Genomic DNA, 20,778 nt, shown 5'->3' with positions numbered 1-20,778 from the left:
TGGTAAGATAGACATGTGGGTCTTATCTTGTGGGTCTCAGGCTGAGCTGTGTGCCAAAGGAGAGGTCATCCAGGTCCCAAGCAGTTATATAGGTATAAATCTGGAGTAATTTAACGATTATAGAGGTGTGTTTGAGATTAACTGACAGAAGGAGCAGACCTGAGTGTCTTGCAGTGAAAAGCATGAGTTCTGAAGTGGCAGATGCAGGCTGGAAAGCTTCATAATTTAATCTGCAAATCTAGATTTTTAAAATTTTTTTTGGGGGGGGAAGTTTTACTGCTGCTTGCAAGCAGAAAATTAGTCAATTATCAACGAGATTCTTATTTATTTTTTAATCCCTCAGAAGCTGCAATCTATATTAACGTTCAACCTTCAAGTGGAGAGAAACAGTGGTTTGGAAGAAAAGAAAAAAAAAAAGGCAGCTTTTTCCTTGGCAGCGTCTAAGGGGAAAAAAAAAAATCTTTTATTCTAAAATTATCAACAGGTATTTTCCATCAAAATTAGCGGGGGGAGACGGGGAATAAATCAGAGGTGAACGCCTGATTTGAGGTGAGGGGGGGAGGCGGGAAGGCAGCGACAGTTGGGCCACCCTGAGGGACGCGTCAGCCTTTCTCCTCTGACAGGGGCTGCTGGCCGCGGCCCCCCCGCCGCACGGCGCAGGCAGAGCCGATTTAAATGAGAAGTTGTGCCAAAACTTTCCGAAGTTAATTAAAACACCCCCCCATCTCGCCGTCGCCCGGCTCCCCGCCTGCCCGCCCTCCCCTCCCCGCCCGGCTCCTCTCACGGCGGCGTCCCTGAGGGGAGCTCCATTGTCTGTGAGGGGATGGCCGCGGCACCCCCCGCCGCCGCGCCCCCTCCGCGCCCCCTCCGCGCCGAGGTGCGCGGGGCGCCGGGCCGCCGCGGCGGGTGGCTGTCTCGTCTCCCCCAAAGTTTTTGGATCCGCGTCTCCTCATGATGTATGGATGATATATTGCATTGTGGGTGTCAATATAACTGACGGCCATATTTGCCGGTGCTGCTACTGCTGTAAACAACCCAAAGTGTCTGGGAGACACGGAGACGCTTCACTGAATTTCAGGACGCTTCTCCTCCTCCCGCTGGCCATGTCTCTGGGAATGTCTTACAAGCCCAACTTGAACGCCCACATCCCCGGGACTCCCCTCAACCCGGGTAAGTCCGCGGCGGCAACTGGGTGGCAAGTTTGGGAGGCGTGCGGCGGGGCGCCGCGGTGCCGCACCGGCACCTGGGGGGAAGCCCCGGACTCGAGTTTTTGCCCAGTCCGGTATGGCGGGGCAGCGGCTCCGCGCCGGCTCCGCGCCGCCATTACCAGCGCCCGCCCGCCGGCCGGCGCCGTTAGCCCCCCACCGCCGCCGCCCCTCCGCGGGGGCGCCGCGCCCGCCGGGCCGGCCCGGCGCCTCCGCCGCCGCTCCGGGGCTCCGGCCGCCGGGTTTCCTCCATGCTCGGCTCCCCGGGGCGGCTGATTGATCTGGATCAGGAATATTCCGCCGGCGCCTCAGCGAGGACCGCTGCTGGCGGGACGCCGCAAGTGCCGCTCGCGCCGCGCCTCGCCTCACGCGCGCGGCCGCCGAGCCGCTCTCCTCAGGCGGAGGGGCCGCCCCGGGCCGCTCTCCTCAGGCGGAGGGGCCGCCCGGGACCCCGGCCCCGCACCCTCCGCCGCCGGGCGTGAGGGGGGGGGGGGGACCGCCAGCGCCTCAGGGGGATCCTCGGTCCCCGCTCACCCCTCGGGAGTCTCCCGGCTCCGCGGAGCAGCCCGGGCGGAGGAGCCCTCTCCCCCCGTTGGAGATTTTTTGGAACGGGGTGGGGGGGGGGGGGCAGGAATTGCTCTTTATTTCTTGCAAAAGCCCTTTTTAAAAATTATTCCTCCTTCTTGGGTCTGTGCAGGAGTCTTTCCAACTTTCCTCTTTAAAAAGTTTCCTTGATGGCGTTAACTTTTTTCTTTTTTTTTACTACATCCCCCCCCTTTTTTCCCGCCCTCCCTAATTTCCGAAGGTAACAGCAGGCAAGTGTTTTTTCTTGTGCTGAGGTGTTTGCTGGAAAAGTGGGTCTCCGTTGTGGGGAGTGTGCGTAAATCGGTGCAGTCTGAACAAAGCCGCAGTAGCAATTGCTTCGCTGTGGAGTATTTGGAGGGGATCTCGCTAATCTGTGTACGTCGGCTAGTATTAAACAGAACCAAAATGGAGAAGTTGGTTCTGACTTAAAAATAATATTTGTCTCCCTTCCCCGCAGCCCCAGCCTGCAGGGTTGGCATCAGACCATCCGCAGCCAGAAATCAGGCTGATTTTTTTTTTTTTTTTTTTAGAAGAGAAAGTTTCGCAGTTGGGTTTAGGAGGGAGGGAGGGAAATCTGCCTGGGTGATTTTTACAGCGCCGTTTGTGGTTGTAATCCTGGGGGATTGATGAACGAAAGGGATCAACAAGATGCACCTCTATTCTAGCTACCAGGAGAGCAGCAATCTTATTTTACCGCAAGGAATCGTCACCAGCTGGTGGATGAACCGAGGTCCCTGTGCCTCAGACACTTTGATCCTGTGTGGAGCTGAGCTCGGGGTGGCTGTGAGCATGTAAAGGCTCGTTGTGCCTGGGTTGTGTGTGGGCAGCACCGGGGGCCCGAGCGCTGGTCTGCAAAGGGATCAGGAAGCAGGGGATGTGCTAAGGATTTTTTGACAAAAAGCAGAAGTGTCACTGGAGGAAAAAAAAAAAAAGAAACAAAACAAAGCCCAGCAAGGGAAACCGTTCTGTCGGCTCCCACGAGAACCTGTGCCTTGCTCTCCGGAACAGCCGTAAAATTGCAGGGAAAACAAAGGTGGTATTTTGCGATGGTGGGTGAGGGGTGGGGATTAGGTCATGCTGTGGGGGGGATCCGAGTCTGGCTGCTCTGCGAGTGAGGACTGCAAAATCCTGGGTCAGACATGCCGCTCACAAATGTGAGCTGAGTGGTGAAGTTTCTGTCTCCAGTCCTCTTGCTGTTGTGTCTGTGTGCTTTCTAACGCTCTGGCTCCGATCAGGGTTTTAGATTCTTTCATGCAGTTTTATCTACCCCCCCCCCCCCAATCCTTTTTTCCTCGTAATGGCAAGTTAGCAGCAGTTTGCTGTCATGCTGGAACTATTCCTGTCTAAGTTGTCCTCTCTTCTGAGTTCGGATCATCCTCAACACCCCCAGAATCTTTTCAATGAAAGAACGTCCTCTGAATCCAAAATGGGCTCTCTCTTCCCTCCCTGTCTTCTGCCATTATCCTCACGCACCAGCTCTTCCTCTAGCTAGTGGTATTGCCAGCACCGTGGCCTAAGGCCAAGGGAGTTAGACAAAGCAGTCCTTGCAGTTGCACATATCGCATTCAGAGTGATATGACTGCAAATGGCCCCCTCCTTTCTGGAGCTTAATTCTGAGTTGAAGGAGATTGCTGCTCTATTGTGCTTAAATTAAATGCCCCCCAGCCAGGAGGATAAATCCTAGGTTTGCTTCCAAACCTGGGGTGAAGGACCCCCCCCCCCCACGCCCCGTCCTGCAGAGGAGAGGAAAACAGGAAATCTGTCCCTTTTGGCCTGAAATCAGCCCTGCAGAAGCCTCTCTGTATGAACGCTGAATATTTTGGTCTCGGCCGACGGAGGGCTCTGGGCAGCTGTGGATCTCACAGGGATTTTCCTCTGGGAGGTAATGCTGCTTCCCTGCAGTGCAGGGCTTCTGGTGCAGGAGTATTTGGAAAGGCAGTGTCGACTCAGCTCCTGGAGCTGCGTCCTTGCTGCAGAGCTAACTCCTTTCAAGTTTAGGCTGAGTGGCCACTCTGCAAAATTATGTTTTAACTGCACTCAGTAAGTGGATCAGTGAGATGAAGCAGTTGTGGTTGATGGGTGACTGTGCTCTGTTCTTGCACGGGCGCATGTTGGGGACTGAAAAACCTGGACTGAAGTCCTGAGGGAGAGGAGCTGTTCAGGGGAGGGAATATGGGGAGGAAGCCTCTGTGGGTTGTCGGCAGATCTGGGGATGACTGCGGGTGAGGAAAATGAGGCTGCTCTGCAAGTGACTCAGGATGCTGGAAGCATCCAGGTGCTGACTCCTCTGCCTTACACCAGGCTAAGGGAAGAAGAATGCGTTGTTACAGCAGAATTTGGTGCCTATTCCTCTTCCCCATTGCCCAGGTCAGTGGTGACACCTAGCCCAGGGTGTCTGCACCCAGGCTTGCAGTGTTTTGTCCGAATTACCAGTCACCTTCCTGGAGGGTCTGTGCTCTGGGAATTGGGCCCCTGTGCATAGCACCCCAGGTTGTTCGTTCCAAACTGCGCTTGGGGAGCCCTATTGAATCTCCTGCCCAAGCACCTTCTCTGCCTGGGCGGTAAAAAGGTGGTCTGTTAGGGACCTGCAATGCTGTGGCTCTACCTTCCCAGCCTCACCTGACCATGCAGTGTCCCAGGGGAACACTTGCTACCCCTTCTAACAGCCATGTTTTGATTTGTTTGTATTCTCATGCATATCATACTAAGTCCTGCAAAGTAGTTTACTCCTCATCTTCCTTGTGTTTCATATTGTTTAACTCTATTTCTCTGTAAGAGGGCCAGCTGCTAAGCTGAGGGTGAAGTAGAGCATCTCCATTGACTTCAGTAGAACCAGAGAGATTTACACCAGCTGTGAACTGGTCTGTAGTTTGTCTTTCCCCTTGTTTCCATGTGTTTTCTGGCTCTGTGGATATTCACCAGCATTCCTATTTTGTACAGAGTATGCACAGGTCAGAGAAAAGTAGTTTTAAGATACAGAAGCCAGTAGAAACAACTTGGGATTTTCCTTTTGTTTTAATCTGATTCTTGTGGAAATGTCAAGTTTCAAGACAAAAACCTGTTACTGTAATAAATCTTAAAAACTGTTGTATGTAGGATCTGGAAAAACAAATTCCAGCAGACTGTGACAAGGGAAGGAGCTGCGTCTTGGCTCCACACGAGCAAGTGGTGACCTGTACAACAGGTACTGCTGTGGCTGAGGACCAACAGGGCTGTCAGTGCACCTGCCACACCTCACAGCAACCAGAAGTTTCTTGGTGAAAAGTGCAAATTCTTACTGAGAGGTGAAACGAAAAGAATTTCCCTAACTGGGGCTATAGCTTGCAAATGGAGAGACCAATCTCATTCAGTCCTGAGAAGTGATACCAAGCACACACTAGGCCATTCCCTATATCATTAAGACTGCAGTGCAGACTTGCATGAGCAAACGGCTTGCTTGTCACCCTTTACAGAGACAGCTTATGTTTGATATTGTTTTCCATATTGAGAGGTTGTTTTTGGAGCAGGAATACTGGAAGGAATACTGTTTGTAGGCAGAACAGAGAGCAAAGTGTTTGTGCCGTAGCAGAGGGGATAATTTCTAGGAAATAGACTCCCCCCTCTGATTCAAACTGAAATTTGCTAGTTCCCTGACCTCTTGAAGTCCATGTGAGGTTAAAAATGATCTGAAAAGAAGCACGCTAAACATATTTTGGAATTAGCAATTTTCAAGTGGACTTGTTTGGACATTTAGAAAACTGGCATTTTTGGCTTTGTCTACCTGAGCGTTCAGCTTCAGAGCAATGGTATGCTTTTCACAGTCAGCAAATCTTATTGTCCACACCCATCACATGTTGGTTGAGTTGCAGAGTGGTTTTGGTTTGTGCTAACTTGATTCCTTTTCGATAAAAGTAAACTAGAAGCTCTGCTCCAGTTGTGCAACACTGATGCTCCATCCCTTTTAATGGGAACACAAGGGTCCAAAACAAAGACTGGACAGCTTTGAACCATACCCACAGTACAGACACTTACTCTGGGGGACCAGACTAAAATCTAATCTTAAGTCGTACCCCCCTCACCTCAACTACATGTGGTGTACATGTACCAAATGCTTTAATCTTTTGATCCTTTCCTTGTTGTGCTGAATAACTTGCTAGCGTAGAAATGGCCTGTGTCTTAAGCTAGAAAAGAAGAATGGTGAGGAGTCCCAGTGACTGTCTTTTGTTTTTCTGATTAAAAAAAAAAAAAAAGGCAGGGGGTTAGGAAGAGGAGACATAAAACATGTCCATTATCCACATGGAAAGATTAAATAAAACGAGAGTACTAGAGGAAAGGCCCAGAGTGTGACAGATCAAAAGAGCAAGGCCTCTGGCTGTTATGATAAAGAATGTCCTAGTTCTTGAGAACATATTTATGTGTGTGCGCACTGGATTTTTTTAAAAGGAAATAGTTTTATTCAAAGAAAGGTCTGTTTCTACCACAAGGGCTAATGTTTAAGGGGGAAATAGTGGGTGAAAATACAACTTTCACAGCCAGTGCTATAAGGAATGTCTTGTGCAAATGAGAATGGGGTCCATTACTTAAAAAAATTATTGGAAGGTTGGGGGAAATGGGGGCTGTCTGTTTTTGCTCTGGGTTGGCAGCTACTGTAGAGTTCAGTGTGCGGCTTGGCTATGCAGTAGATCTACCGGTGTAGAGATGCACGTGGCGTCCCATGGATGGCAAGGAGTTCCAAAGTGCGTAGATGGCTAAGGAATGAAATATTCTTGTAGTCAGCCAAAACACTACAACTGTGATTCAGGCTGTGTTCAGATACTTGCTGCAGAAATGGCTGTGCTGGTTGAAGATGTTACGTCTCCCCTTATGCTTAAAGATGCTTAGCAATGTACGTTGCCAGAGCAGCTTACATGAACGTTTCTCATGTGTTTTCTTGCAAAGTTGTCCAGTTTAGGACAGAAGAATTTATATCCGCTCAGTCAAAATACTCCAGCCTGGGTGTCTTTTACTGCATACTGTCAGGAATCAAACTGGCATCATCTGAAGCAGATGAGGCACGTCCTCCAGTTGTGTGGCAGAGGCAGTGACCTCCAGCACTGGACCGCTAGCCATCTAAATGGCAACAGCCTTTATGTTGCAAGCAACCTCAGCTTGAAGGGACTGTGAAATAGAGATAGAAGCAGTGAGATTCCACAGGCTATACCATGTACCTTGGATAAACTCCAGGCTACAGGTATTGCTTCTTGTATGCTGTCATGTTCGTGTGTACAGAGAGTTTGTAAAAATGGCAGGAGTTTACCTATGCAGTTTTGTAGGACCTTACAAAGTACAGGGTAATAGAGAAACACATATCCAATGTTGTTGGCTCTTGGCTTGTCTAAATCATTTCTACATGAGTAACTTGGTGAGCTGAGTAACTGTTCCTGATTTTACTTTGCTGTTTGTGAAACAGGTTGGCAGTTGAGCTGTGTAGATGCCATGGCATCTGCTGGGAGCAGATCAGGTGAGTGTACCCTGGCGTTCCTGCTCTCACTGCTTCCTTGCAGGGTACACAGCAAGCTGCCTTCCCAGTTATTATTCCAGCAAAAAAACAGCAATAGAATTAAGAGTTAAAACTTAGATCAGCAAATTGGTATCATTGCTCAAGCTTGGAGACAGTAGCAAAGGAGCTGAAGGGAACCCTACAAACCTATCAGAAATTAATTGGAAGATTCCAGGTCAGTGGGAGTTTAGGCAAACAAAGATTGATTCGAGATCCTTTGTCTCCCAGGGTGTTAATTTGGGCTCAGAGAGACTGCTGGAAGGAAGAGATTTTGACACAAGAGTCTCATTTCTGTTTGCTGTATTGTTAGACACCTCCCCCCACCCCCCAATTAATAAAGATTAATATTGATTAACAAGAAAATCACTATATTTTTGTGGGCAAAAATGCTTCTGGCAGTCTTCTGTTTGAATACAGAAATAAAAGACATTGTTGGCACAAGAATAAATGGGTATATAAAAGGTTTTGTGTACATTTAATTAGGAAAGTGGAGGGAGGAAAGTGTGTATATTAATTTAGGTTTTAAACAGCAGCAAGCACTAAGACAATTTGGGATGTGATACAGGGTGTCACTTAATTCAGTACCAAGCACACTCCCTTTTCGATTCTGTCAATTCTTAACTGTCTTGTCTCCATTGTCATTTTAACGTGAGACTGCAAGCCTCAATTTAGATCCCCCCTCCTTTTTTTCTCTCTAGTGAATACCTAATCATCAGACTGATTTTTGACTGGGTATTGACTGTGAGACTTCCTGGCCTAATTTTTCTTGCTAACTATAATAGCAATAGCTGGTGATCTTTTTTTTTTTTTTTTTTTAAATCTGAGATATACAGGATGTTCAGACATGCAGATGTATTTTGGGTTAATTGAGTAATAGTCATCCAAGACCCAGGGCTTCTGCTTGAGATTAACATACAAAGTGATAGGTCAAAAAGCTCAAGGTCTGTTACCCTGTGAGATACTAATACCCCCACAATTAATTTCATTTTCATGATTGCATCATCTTAAATTGAGGTGAAATCAAAGATTTTTAATCCCCCCCCCCCCCCCCTCCAGCTGAGTTTGACTGGCACAACTTCTGACATGGGTGTATGGAGGCTGGTACCATGGCCAAGTCAAATCCTTTTCTTTGTTCTCGGGGACTGCTGCTGCTGATAAAGTGGTCGGCGCATGGCATTATGTCTTATTACATTTTTGATGCAGACTGCAAAGAAACGGGTAAACTCACCATGGTTACCACGATCTGTCATTTGGCAGGGCATGCCGTACTCAGCAATGGCCTCTAGTGTCTGCAGCACAGCTCTGCATATGTCGTGGGTACAGTAGACAATACAGCACCCCTGGCTGCCGAGGAGACGCAACTCTACTGATCTGACTGCTAATTCAAATCAGGAGCGGTGCTCCAACTCCAGCGGCAGGTTCTTACTCATAGTTGCTTCCTGAAAGTTCTTGTTTGTTTTTGTCATTCAGTGTTGACTGAGTCACTGCTGGATTCAAGCTCCCATGCTGAGACCAGCTACTGTCCACTGCAACGCCGTATGTTGCTGGCTTTCACATCTGTGAAACTTTCTGGTCAGCCCCTAGATTCACTGCTTTGTCTTGGCACATCACATTTTTGGTAGGGTTTCTTTCTTATCTAGACATACCCTGCTGTGTTATTTTGTACAGACCAAGCACGTGTCATTGTTTAAATCGACATAACCTGAAACTATCGCTAAATTGTCCGTACTCTATTATCATTAACCAATGTGGTGGTGATGAATTGGTTTTTGTTTTGCATGGGCTGCAGCTAAGGTTTGCTCAGTGGGTAACTGAGCCTGGTCATCAGAGGCCTTGCCTTAATTCTGAACCAGTTTGGAGCTCCCAGGTCTTGTATGTGGCTGTTTGCAATAACAGTTCAGGAACAAGTCTTTGCAGGATGGGTCTTTTGTTTTACTGTACATGAGGAAAAATCGCTAAAGTCTTTCTCTGCTTAATTGAGGTAATTAAACCTTCTTACCTTGCAGCACAAGGGGCTCATTAATGTTTCTGAAGCATTTTGAAGTCCTTTGAGGAAAGATGCGGTTTGCTGTTGTGTCATGTTTGATAACTGTTGAAATTCAGTCATCTGGACTTGAAATATTGACTGAGTTGTACGTACAGAAATCTTATAATTGTGCATATATTTTGATAATGTGAAGAACTAATTGAGAGGATAGCTGACAACTGTGGTGTTCCTTCACAGTGCCGTGCTCTATGGGTGTGTTGTTTAGTTTTTGGGGGTTTTACTATGCTTTAGCAAAGTGTGACAATGTGAAACCTTAGCGACGGAAATGCAGATTGTAATGGCATAAAATTTTGCACCTTAGTTAAAGACAAAGAGAAAACTTGCTTTTTTAAGGTGACTTCGTGACCAGCCCAATTTGCCTTTTCTAGGATCTCACATCCAGTTAGCTATTAAAAGATTAAGAACACACTTTCTTCTTGTAATGAATACACCACCATGGTGATATCCTGTGATTAATTCTGCAGTGGAAAGAGACTTCCCAACTGAGGACAAGAGTCTGTTTCACTATGTTCAGCAGTGCTTTTTACACTGTAACTGCTGGCTCTTTCTTTTTGTAGTGAGGGGAAAATATGAAATCACTTGCAACTTTAAAACAAAGCTAGAGATTTACATAGTTCTGAGCCCCAGTGACTTTTAGCGTCAGTTTAATTTAGATTTAAATGAAGGCTGATAAATGAGATCTGTTCCTCATATGAAAGACAGTTGGGAATTTTCAGCAAAGGAGTTTGTAAGGGGGAAGATTTTTCCAGACAGCAGGCAGTCTGTGTCTGTGCCTACAGGCAAAGACAGCAGCATCAGTGGATGTAGGGGCACTTGAGCTGCAAGAGTGAACAAGTTGAATGGTATAATGCTCCCTTAGTCCTGAGTGTACAGTCCATAACCAGCAGATCCTCTAGCACTGTTGTGAAATGGGTAGCGTAATTAAGCCCCCTAAGAAAAATCTTAAAGTTGTTTCTTAAACCCAAATTCTTACTGTTGCGGTGCAAGGGGGAATAAGTGTTTTGATTGTTCCTTTCTGGAGCAGTTCGTCAATGATCACATTAGAGTCTGTTTCTGTATCTCCTAGCTGACTCAAAACCCTGTAAATCTGAATGTAGTATTTTGTAACTTTAGCAAAAGTAACCATAACCCAAAGTGATGTTATTTTTCCTTTGGTTTACTCATATAGCACAATTTGACTGGCTAAAAATGTTTGATATCGCACAAAGGGGAATAACAGTAGCTTTCCTCACCTCTGATGTCATACAATGAGCAACAGATCTGATATACCTCAACTGACTGTTCCCTATGAATAGTTTTGGCATTGGCTGAAAATAGTACTGAGGGTAACTTGCATTGACCATGTGATGACACTTTGAGTTGCAAAATTACTTTCAGATAACTTGCACTGAAAAAGTAAAAATAGCACAGTACATTAGACTCATCTATGTGGAATGTATATATGCAAAAATAGGGCTCCTTAATATTTACAGTTTGTCTAGGCAGAACAACCTGTCATGCTACACTGTGTTTCACTTTTAGGCAAACAATTTGCACTGATAATGTTGCAGGCTGTGCTATTTTCACATGTACAGCAAACATTAGAGAAGCATTAATTTAACCATTCTCTTCCTAGCAAATAGCGGGACTCTGAAATATCATTAGTGAGTTTAGACATAGGTGAGAGGTCACAGCTTTAGAAAAAAGTGATTAAAATGTGTCCCAATGGAACAGACTAATTAATCTTTAGATAATAACAGATTTTTTTTCCTCTTTTCTCTCTACAGCTGGGAGCGTTCATTCTCCCTCCACAAGTATGGCAACATCTGCGCAATATAGACAGCTTATAAATGACTACGGACCCCCATCTCTAGGCTATACACAAGGGATGCAGGTACGGCTCTGCTGCTTGTTTTTCTTTAATCAGATCACTGACCCTATGTTTGCATAGTAGCATGGATTGTGGCCTGTAATCTGAGGTGTTCCTCCCTCCCACCAAGATTTGAAATCAAACCCAAATGGCAGACTGATTCATCGCACATGTCTTGGGATCAAATTAGACTAAGCAGAGTGCTGAGTGAGATTGGTTACTAATTAACTGTTAGTCCCATCCCATCTGAGTCACAGTGAAACATGTCTTGAGTTATGTTCTGATAGTAAGGGCTCTAACATATTTTAAAACTATTTGTTAAAAAATTAGTATTTCTATACTGTTTTTCTTTGGCAAATTTACACTCTAAAATTTAGTCTTGTGAATTGTGTGTCACAGACAGTCCTATGGGCTGCTTCAGGAATCTGGTGGTAAACTTCCCATGAAATGTATTTGACTTAATAGGATTTCCCTTATGATATGGGCAGTTTTGTTTTATCTGCTTCTCACTTTCCCTGCCTAGCTAACTTCTCCACAAAATATACACCTAAACATTGAAAAAGCAGAAACAGAGTTAAATAAGCAATTCCCAATTTGCTGTTCTTGCAGGACTGTTTTAACTTCTGTTTCACCTAAGGTCCCAGTCCTGTAGCTGCATCCTCCCAGTTGATCCCAATTTTTGAAGGGCACGCAGCATGGTGTCCAACTGTAGCAGCAACTGCAAAAAGAAAATCATATTTATATAATAAACCTGAAATTTTATTTTTTTAAAAAGTGGCTTCCAGGGCTATTTCTGGTCTTCCATGAATTTCCAGTTGCTATTTGTTGTAATTGTGGTTTTTTTTAGCAGTATTTGATTGAGATTAATCTACTTTCAACTACAGGGTACCAGCAGCAGTCAAGTACCACAAAGCAAATATGCAGAACTTCTAGCTATCATAGAAGAATTAGGAAAAGAGATTAGACCCACGTACGCTGGGAGTAAAAGTGCGATGGAGAGGCTAAAAAGAGGTAATGTGTAAATTTATTAAAAAAAAAAAACGTCCCATCCACTTTGTGCACTGACTACTTGTATACTGCTTCATGACAACTGTTCCTTTGAAAGGAGAGAGCTGGCTTGAGCTCATCATTAAACTAGGCATATTAACAAGCAACTGAAACCTTGGGATACTCTATTCGTGCTGTATTTAATAGATAAATCAGTGACAAAATGTGTTTCATGTGCACAAGGGGCGTTTCAGTTAATAATTCAAACCTTATTTTAGAACCCTTAAGGTCTCTAACGGATATGTTCTTTCAGGTTCCTTGTGACTTACTTGCCCCTTCAATTCCTTTTTCTCCCCAGTCTCCAAAATATACAGCCAAGCATTGTTTACTTCTTCTCATATACATCACCCATCTACTTGACCCAAGAGTCTTTACTGAAGTGCATTTTGCCTAAAGAAATACTACATTGTGGTAATTCACACTAAGGCTGGTGGAGAGAAGAGCTACAAAAAAAAAAAAAAAGGTTGTCAGGGAAGGCTGTTCAGACTGAGGTGTCAAACATACACATTCCTCCTCTCTGTGGAGTGTTGGGCTGCTTGGGCTCCGTTACCTGTTGTCAAGTGGATGTCATTAGGAGTCCACTAGTAAGGGACGTAGAAGCTTTTAGGCCTGGCTGATGAAGTCTCTCTTGCTTTGCTTTGTCAGCTAAAAGGGGTAATAAATGCCCTTTCCTTGCAGTGTAAAAGAAACCCCCGCATGCCCCACTGCTGACATCAGCTTGACATTGTCCTCTGCAGGGGACGTGCGAGGGATATTTCTGAAGGAGCAGTGGGACATTCCACTGCTCCAGCTCCTGAAATGACCCTGAAAAGCCATTGACAACAGTTGTGCTGGCGGTTCGGTCCTCTGACAGTATAATGTAGTTACCTTTTCCTCCCTTTCCTTGGTCCTTGTGCTGAGTTTGGCTCATGCATTCAAGCCTGAATGGGAATGTTACGGTAACAAACTAACTTTACCATCTTACAAATCCCCCTTACGTTTACCCAAGACTACAAAGCTTTATTTAAGGCTCAACCATTACGGGAGAGTAATATATCTGTCATGACATGCAATAAAATGACTAGTAGCTGTTCTGGGAAAGGATGCAATAAAGTCTGCTGATGAGTGGTAAGTGGAATCTGGCCCAGCTAAAATCAATGTTGCTGGAGTCTCTCTTTATTGCATTGCCTGAGTCAGTATTAATAGATCATGAATGGCAATAGGCTAATGGGGACAACCTGAGAGAGACTGGGAGAGATGCAGACGTTCTCTGAACTGAATGGTTCAGTTTGATGAGGAAAAGTTGTTTTGCTGCTTCTTGCAGCGAGTATTTAGTTTGTTGGCTAACGTAGGTTTAAGATTCAATGCTGCTGCTGTGACTTGCCAGTGTTGCAAAGAATCCCAAAGAAATACTTTTTGCTGCCATCTTTTGGTCACAAACACACCTCTCTTTCCATTTTGGGAGCCTAATGGCTGAAGGAGCATGTGCAAGCGTCAGAGCAAAAGTGATTGAGGGTAACCACGTGACTGCAGCCTCCATGGCCATGTGGAGGTTATTTCCGAATAAAGTCCCTGTCCCCAGCTCCACCCGCTCCTAAGCACAGAGGCTGCTGACCTCTAAAATTGGCCAAATTCCCAGTGTTCTACATAATTCAGGGTAGTTCTGCTGCATAAACTGGGCGTCCTGCCACCAGATCCAGGTCTAATGCACTGCTTTGAGTACACGTTTCTGCATCCTGCAGCTGCAGGATGCAGCTTTGCTTGTCTGTGTCAGTTTAACCCTCTGCAAAGCCTTGCACCCGTCAAGTCTCAAGTCAGTACTCCTTGGATGTAAAGGCTGTTGCTGTGGTCTGGGCTAGCAGCCTTCTAGAAACAGAATCCATTATCTCTAACTAGAGATTAAACCTCATCTATTGCCTTACTGTCCTTTCTCCACCTTGTTAAGGAGCATGATTGAGCAGAGACATCACCTTCTATCTTGTCCTGTCAGTAAAACAGAACCTCGTTTGTTGAAGAAAAATCTGTCCGTCTCTCATTTTAAAATCTATCTCAAGCTCTGTTGTTTCAGCAGCTCTGTGAATATGAATCTAGATTTAGTTGTAGGATTAGGAATCAAGGTCCAGATTGCTGGAACTCAAGGCAACAGGACTTGTAGTGGAAAATTCCACACTATGTCTATCAGATGAGAGGAGATATGGCAGCATGTAAAGTGGTGATGATTTACACTGGGAGCTGAGCCAGTGTTAGGAGGTAACTTTTTGCACACACCATAAAAAATTTCTTCTTACTCTTACAAGAGACACAACTTGTGTTTAAGCAGTATTATGAAGGCTTGGATTTTGATGCGTCCTCTCAGAGAACTACCCCAAGGTATTAAAACTTTTAGAGCTTGCTAAAATGACTCCCCAAATAACTATGTATTTTTCTCACTCCACTGTAGCAAAATAACTAACAGGTAGGCAAGATGGTTTTTTTTTTTTTCCCTTTCTGTTAAGTCTCTGGTTTTAAATAGGCCTGCACTGCACATGAAGATACACCTGTCACTGCAGACCTACAAATCTTAATCATGCTCTCATTCCTGGTTTAGTCCCTTTTCAATTTATAGTGCCAGTTTGGGAAAGCAAACTTGTTTAGCAGCAGCTGATGTTTGGGAAGCGAGGGATCTCTCCCTTTTCTGAGGCATGCTGTGGTAGCCTTGGCAACTCGGGACAGAAATAGGTAAACCTTTCTCTAGACTGTCATTGCAAGTGTGACCTGAATGAGATGATTTAAAATATGTCCAATTCTTTTGCAGGCATTATTCATGCTAGAGGATTAGTTCGGGAATGCTTGGCTGAGACGGAACGAAATGCAAGATCCTAGCCCACTAATTCAGTTGGAAGATTTTCCATCTCTTAATGAAGAAAAAGTAACACTTATTCCTTTTGACTCTTGAAACATTCAGACAAATTCCTTTATTTTGAATGTTTTACCTTTCTTGTTTTGCCCTTACAAAAATGTATAGTTAAGAATGAGAAAACAAGGGTTTTTCAACTTACTGAGAGTTTGCATTTTGTAAAGACGTTAAAACTCCCTAAAATGTTTCTAAAACATGAAAACTGAACTGCATGCAGAGGAATGCTCTTTCTCTCCCAGGCTATATTTCAGTTCTCTTCTTATCCAGCCACAGTCTCATTCTGTTTTTTTTCCTTTGACTATATTCACTTAACCCCAAACTGTCAATCTTTCAAAGTTTGACATAAGCTCTAAGGATTTTTTTTAATAAATGCAGAATAGCATGCTGTACCTAGTAGTCTGCTAAGTCACAATTTGTCATACAGCATAGACCCTGCTTAGAAATAACCTTCCCCTTCTCTTATTTTTCCTTTTTTGTTTGTTTTGCATAAACATTTGCATGACTGTTAGTGCTTTGAAGTCCACTTAAAGTGCATGAGTTATATGGAAAATAGGGAAACCTATTGAATAATAACAAGGTCCTGGAAAGCTAAGTTCTACATTAAGGCTGGAGATTTCAGTTTAAAGTTTGCCAAAAAAAGAGAATTCTGGATAAATTACTAAAACTGTTATTTGCATCTTTGTATGTATTTATTACTTGATGTAATAAAGCTTATTTTCATTAACAGTTTGTATTAAAACTATGTATAGTCACTTTGATCGGATTCATACTCCATGAACAAGAACTCTCAACAGATAAAAATTTAACCTTCATGCAGGAGGCTCAAGTTCAGGAACGGACAAGGGAACGGGCCTGCAGATTGCTGGTGAGTTTCCATCCATGGCACAGTCTGGATGCAACTGATCTCTGTAAGAAGGTGGTATAGTTGCTAGTAGTCTCCATTGCTTTCAAAATACTTCCTATGGCTTTGGTTCTTGAAGCACTCTCCCTTCACTGTTGAAGGCCAAAACTTGGTGGCAGCCAGTGAGGGTGCTGTCCAAAAATTAAAGAGAAATTCTGGTTAAGCAGTTAAAGTTGTTAACAGGATTACAACAGGAAAGTATACTTCACTTCAAAATAACTTTTTGAAGTGGCTTCAAAATAACAGTAACAAAGGAAATGCAGCTGCATGTATTTGCATAAAATGGGAAACTGTCAGAATGAGTGAAGATACCAAAATGCCCAAGTTTAACTGCAGCATAGCATAAACATAATAAATGACTGTAATTTACTATTGTAGAATCAAATCTAAATCCTAAGGAAGATGGGATATCTGGGATATCTAATACATATGGAGCTATGGATACTTGAAGAAAATACAGTATGAAGAGCCAAAGTTAATTACTTCACAGCTTGGATGAATTGGATTCTGTTGCCTTGGGAGGCAGCTTCCAACACGTGGTGTTCTTTATCTGTAATGACTCAATTTTACCTTTGAACTGAAGAACATGATGGATCAACCCTCACTTGCAGGAGTGCCTTCCACCCCAGTGCTCTTCACCACTCCAGATAAGATTTGTAAAGCTTCTGTTTAAACTTAATTCATAATGGAGTAGGACAGAGCATTTGTTCAGCTAACAGATCTGAAGAAGGCAACCAGCAACTGGTGTCTCTTCCATCCGCATGTCTGTTTACACCATCAGAACCAGTATCTAAACCTGGTCACTGTTTATAAAGGATTTGTGTCAGCAGAGGCATTGGCTGAGTAAGGATGGAAAGTTATAACCCTTTAGGGCTGTTCTCTGTATGTATTGGAACTCCTACAAAGCATCATAAGGTATCAGCTGGGCAGTAGATCTATTGCATTTTTTTTGTCTCCATTAACAATGGTGGAGAGGTTATAGTTCCTTTTGAACAAGGATTGGTTCATCATCTTCGGAACTTGGCAGAAAAACTGATCGCTAAAAGTCATTAATGAGAAGATGGCAGACAGAAGTAGGAATACATGACTGCTTTTATCACGTCAGTTTTACAGTAATAGCAGGTCAATACTCAGTATTTCAGTTCTGCTTATGAAGCCCTACATCATCTGCTAGTTTGAAAACTGTGTTTAGGTGTAATGACAAACGTTTCCCTTACCCTACTAGGGCAAGTCAGTATTTCACATGTTTATTTCTTATCCAATTGTTGCATCTCTTTAAAATGCTTTTTCCTTTCTAGGTTTTCCTTTGCTCTTCTTTTTTTCTCCTGCTTCTTCTTCTCTGATGCTTTCTTCTCTTTAAAAACATCACTGTCTTCACCTTTGTAGAAGAGGTCAACTTTTTCCTGCAGGATTTCTCTGGCTATCTTTCGGTTCTGCTCCACTGATCTTGTTTGATGACACTGAAGAAATAGAACAGGACGTTTTAACTGGGACTTTAACCTGTTTATTCTTCTGCTTTCCGTTTCAGTTTACATATTCCTGCCATTACAGTAAAGAAACTCCCCTCCCCCCACCCAAGCCAAGAGCATCCTCCTACCAAGAACTGCTGGAACTTTTGTATCCAGATACATTTTTGGAGAGGCTGCCTAATAATTATTTGCTAATGTAACTTGTCAGACTGGCTTTTGCATTAATCTTTAATGCTTCCATATTATCTTGGAAAGCTTCTTCTGAGTCTAATGTAACTGTATATTCCCCTTGTGATAAGGAAGCAAAGATTAATTTCAAAGTATTAATCCACAAGAAGTAGGTAAGAGTAATGCTTAAAAAGAATCTGCAAAATGAGTATGATCAACTTGTTAAGGAAGACATTCTAACTCACAAGAGGGATAGGAATGTGGCAGCTGCCACTGAAAGACAACTACAATGAAGATACATTTTATTGAAAACTACAAAATAGTACTGCATGTCAAAGCCAGGAAGATCAGCTGTGACCCCAAGTTTATTTATCTGCTGACAGCCAAAACCGCGTCTTGCTGAGATTCTTTACAATACATACAAACTTTTCCTCCAAGACATTTGCACTGTGATTATGCTTTATTATGAAAGGAGAGTTGGAAAACACAATGCAATTTGTGACTTAATGAAATAAAATACAATTACCTTCACTACAATCCCAGATGGAATATGCTTCAAGACAACACAGTTGTTTGTCTTATTTGTGGCTTGACCTCCTGGGCCATCACCTCTTACAAATGTTTCTTTTAATTCTGCCTCAGTTAGTCCAATGAGATTGAAAGAGTTCTTCTTTCCTGCTGCCTGAAGTAAGCGCACTCTGAGCAGAGAAAATTGCTGCTTCCTCAGAATCCATGGTCTCCACGATGGTGTTCGTAAGAACATAAAAGGAAAGAAACTTGGAACATTCATACAGAAATGGGGACACAGTTTCTCTGGAATGAAACCTGAAACAGAAGTGGAGAATGAAGTTTACCATGAGAATCGTTTTAAGATGATCTAGTTTAGCTGCACGTCCTGAGTGATATTTTGATACTCAGATTTATTTTCAAATAAATTTGAACTGGTTTCATAGGCATTTGCCTTGAAAATTTACCATTCTGAATAGAATTTCAGTTCTCATTGCAACTAGGTTCCTTAAAATAGTCCAAGATTATTATTTCGTTGTTGAAGGGGATGTGGAAAACAGTATATAAATTAGTACTCCTACCAACACTTGGAAAATACTACAGATAGCAAAAAAAAAAATGGAGGGGAAAGAGAGGCTACTTCTATCTTGCAGTGTGACTGGGAAGCCTTTGTGGACACTCCACTTATGCCCAGGTTGTGTCTTGCTGGCACCAGTACCTGCAATTCACATATTGACACATGCTTGAACTACCTCAAGGGAGGACAGGTGAGGGCACAGGAATCTTCCTCTGAGGTTGCCTTAAACAGTGCTCTGAAGTACTGAAGGAAACCTGCTGGAAGAAGCAGCAAATTTACATAATATAACTGGCCCAATAATGTCTTGGCTTCCCATGTTCGCTGGCTTACAGTCATGAAGACTGCAAAGAGGACGTAGAGAGAAAACAACAATCAACAAAAAAGAACAAGACTGTACGTAGAACATTTCTGTCCCAAGGATATGGATAACAAAAGTCAGATCTGGCAGAAGAGAGCTCAAGTAGTTTAAACAAGTCAGAATGCAGAGAAGGATTTTTACCTGTAAGAATGATGCATGACTGCTCAGTCAAAACAGCTGACTAACGGTACACAGCAGAACTCTGGTATGTATATTTACAGCTACAGACTGATTTATGATTTTGAGTTCTAAGATTCCTTTCTTAATGCTAGGTTAGTACAGGAAACAGAGTAATCCTTATCCAAACAGATTACCTGATCTAGACTTTTCTTTTGACCTTGCTCCATTACAGTGGTTTCCAGATTTTGAGGTCAAGCTCTAGCGTGCATAGGATTTGGTGAGTGGTCTAATACAGCAAATGTGGTAAATTCCATTTCAAATCAGAAGTATTCTATGTTGATCCTGTTAACAAGCTTGCCCATCCTGCTCTACTCTTGTAACTTCCTGTATAGTCCATCAGATGGAGGAAAGAGACTCAAGGAGTAAGCAGACCACCAGGTTTTCAACTACTATTTCATATGCTGATTTTTCCCAGGTCAAGTTATTAACAAAGGCAGAAAAGTATGCATGGAAGTATGCATTATCCTCATGGATAATGAGGAATGTCAGGTTCTACTGCTGTCAAATGGCACTCTTCAACAAGGCATTAGGTAAGCAGCTGTTGCGCTTGACATATTTCGATTCAGAAGAAAATACTTCAGTGTGTGAAGAAGCGTCACTTAGCAATAAACATCCATAAAAGTTGAACGTAACTGTTGAAATAAAAATAATTTTAAAGCAAGCTTTCATTGGCAAGTAAAGATGTCCACTTGGTGGCACTAGAACGTATAACTTTTTTTTCTGCAAAAAACAAGAAGAAAGAATGAGCAGAACTACTACCTAGTTCTGATACTTAACAGTAGGTTTAATATGGGCAGTGCCCATTTAAAGTAGCTTATTTTGAAACCAGGACTGACAACTGTCCGCACTGCCCGATCTTAATAGACAAGGTAAAAAAAATCATCTTCACTGGAAGCCTGTTTCTACTACTTGACACTCTAGAACAAGAGTAAACCTAGAACTAGAGAGTTTTCTCGAGATTTCACTTAGCACAAGAAGCCTCCAAGAAACACATGCCTTACAGTGCATAAAAGATCTTAATATGACAATGATTTAATTCTTAAAAAAAAAGAAGCTTTGCTTATGAGATTTCATTGCTTATGAGACGTCCAGGAAACGAGGCGAGTAGCAACATTTCAGTAGCAGCTCCAGAGCTGCCACACGCCGCTAAGGAGGCAGCGGCCGCCCGAGACCCCCGGCTCCGCGCTCGCTGCGCCACGACCCCGGCCCTCCCAGGGCTGCCGCCTCCCCTCCGGACTGAAGTCACGAACGGGGCCCCGCCGCAGACCCGACTCCCGGCCGGAGCCGACGTCAGCTCCCCGCGGGCCCGCCACCTCTTACCTGAGGCGACGCGGGGCGAGCGCCACCGCCCCCTCCTGCCGCCGCACTGCGCAAGCGCCGCCTGGTGCGCACGCGTACTCCGCCCTATGCGGTCCCGCACCGCTTCGCGCCCCGGCGGGCTCCTCTGTGCATGCGCACCGCGCGGAGGCGGGGGGGGGCGGTGTTACCTCCA

General features: G+C 44.0%; 2 protein-coding genes across 12 annotated transcripts; one reads left to right on the top strand and one right to left on the bottom strand.

Annotated features, from left to right (window-relative positions):
• Positions 1-772: 772 nt before the first annotated feature.
• On the top strand, positions 773-15,850 carry CDK2AP1 (cyclin dependent kinase 2 associated protein 1). 5 transcript variants are annotated; one of them, XM_030025223.2, is made up of 4 exons: positions 773-1,170; positions 11,122-11,228; positions 12,089-12,215; positions 15,025-15,850. In XM_030025223.2, the coding sequence occupies exons 1-4, from the start codon at positions 963-965 to the stop codon at positions 15,090-15,092; spliced, it is 510 nt and encodes a 169-aa protein (XP_029881083.1). In that variant the 5' UTR covers positions 773-962; the 3' UTR covers positions 15,093-15,850. The 5 variants fall into 5 exon arrangements, with proteins under 5 accessions (XP_029881083.1, XP_029881085.1, XP_029881084.1 ...); XM_030025225.2 differs by lacking the exon at positions 773-1,170 and adding an exon at positions 2,705-2,823; XM_030025224.2 differs by lacking the exon at positions 773-1,170 and adding an exon at positions 3,099-3,672.
• MTRFR (mitochondrial translation release factor in rescue) lies at positions 15,170-20,749 on the bottom strand. Of its 7 annotated transcripts, none has more exons than XM_030025233.2 (5): positions 20,607-20,697; positions 18,890-19,002; positions 18,191-18,489; positions 17,245-17,487; positions 15,170-16,158 (listed from the first exon to the last, which is right to left on the bottom strand). In XM_030025233.2, exons 3-4 carry the CDS (start codon positions 18,452-18,454, stop codon positions 17,275-17,277), a joined length of 477 nt encoding a protein of 158 aa, XP_029881093.1. In that variant the 5' UTR covers positions 18,455-18,489; positions 18,890-19,002; positions 20,607-20,697; the 3' UTR covers positions 15,170-16,158; positions 17,245-17,274. The 7 variants fall into 7 exon arrangements, 5 of the variants coding, with proteins under 5 accessions (XP_029881093.1, XP_029881091.1, XP_029881090.1 ...); XM_030025231.1 differs by lacking the exon at positions 18,890-19,002 and adding an exon at positions 19,421-19,918 and having other exon boundaries at positions 20,607-20,663; XR_005933202.1 differs by lacking the exons at positions 18,890-19,002; positions 20,607-20,697 and adding an exon at positions 19,421-20,006 and having other exon boundaries at positions 16,511-17,487.
• Positions 20,750-20,778: the final 29 nt, after the last annotated feature.

The sequence above is a fragment of the Aquila chrysaetos genome, chromosome 9 (assembly GCF_900496995.4).
Source record: "Aquila chrysaetos chrysaetos chromosome 9, bAquChr1.4, whole genome shotgun sequence".
NCBI classification, from domain to species: Eukaryota; Metazoa; Chordata; class Aves; order Accipitriformes; family Accipitridae; genus Aquila; species Aquila chrysaetos.
This window is presented reverse-complemented; position numbering and strand designations above follow the sequence as displayed.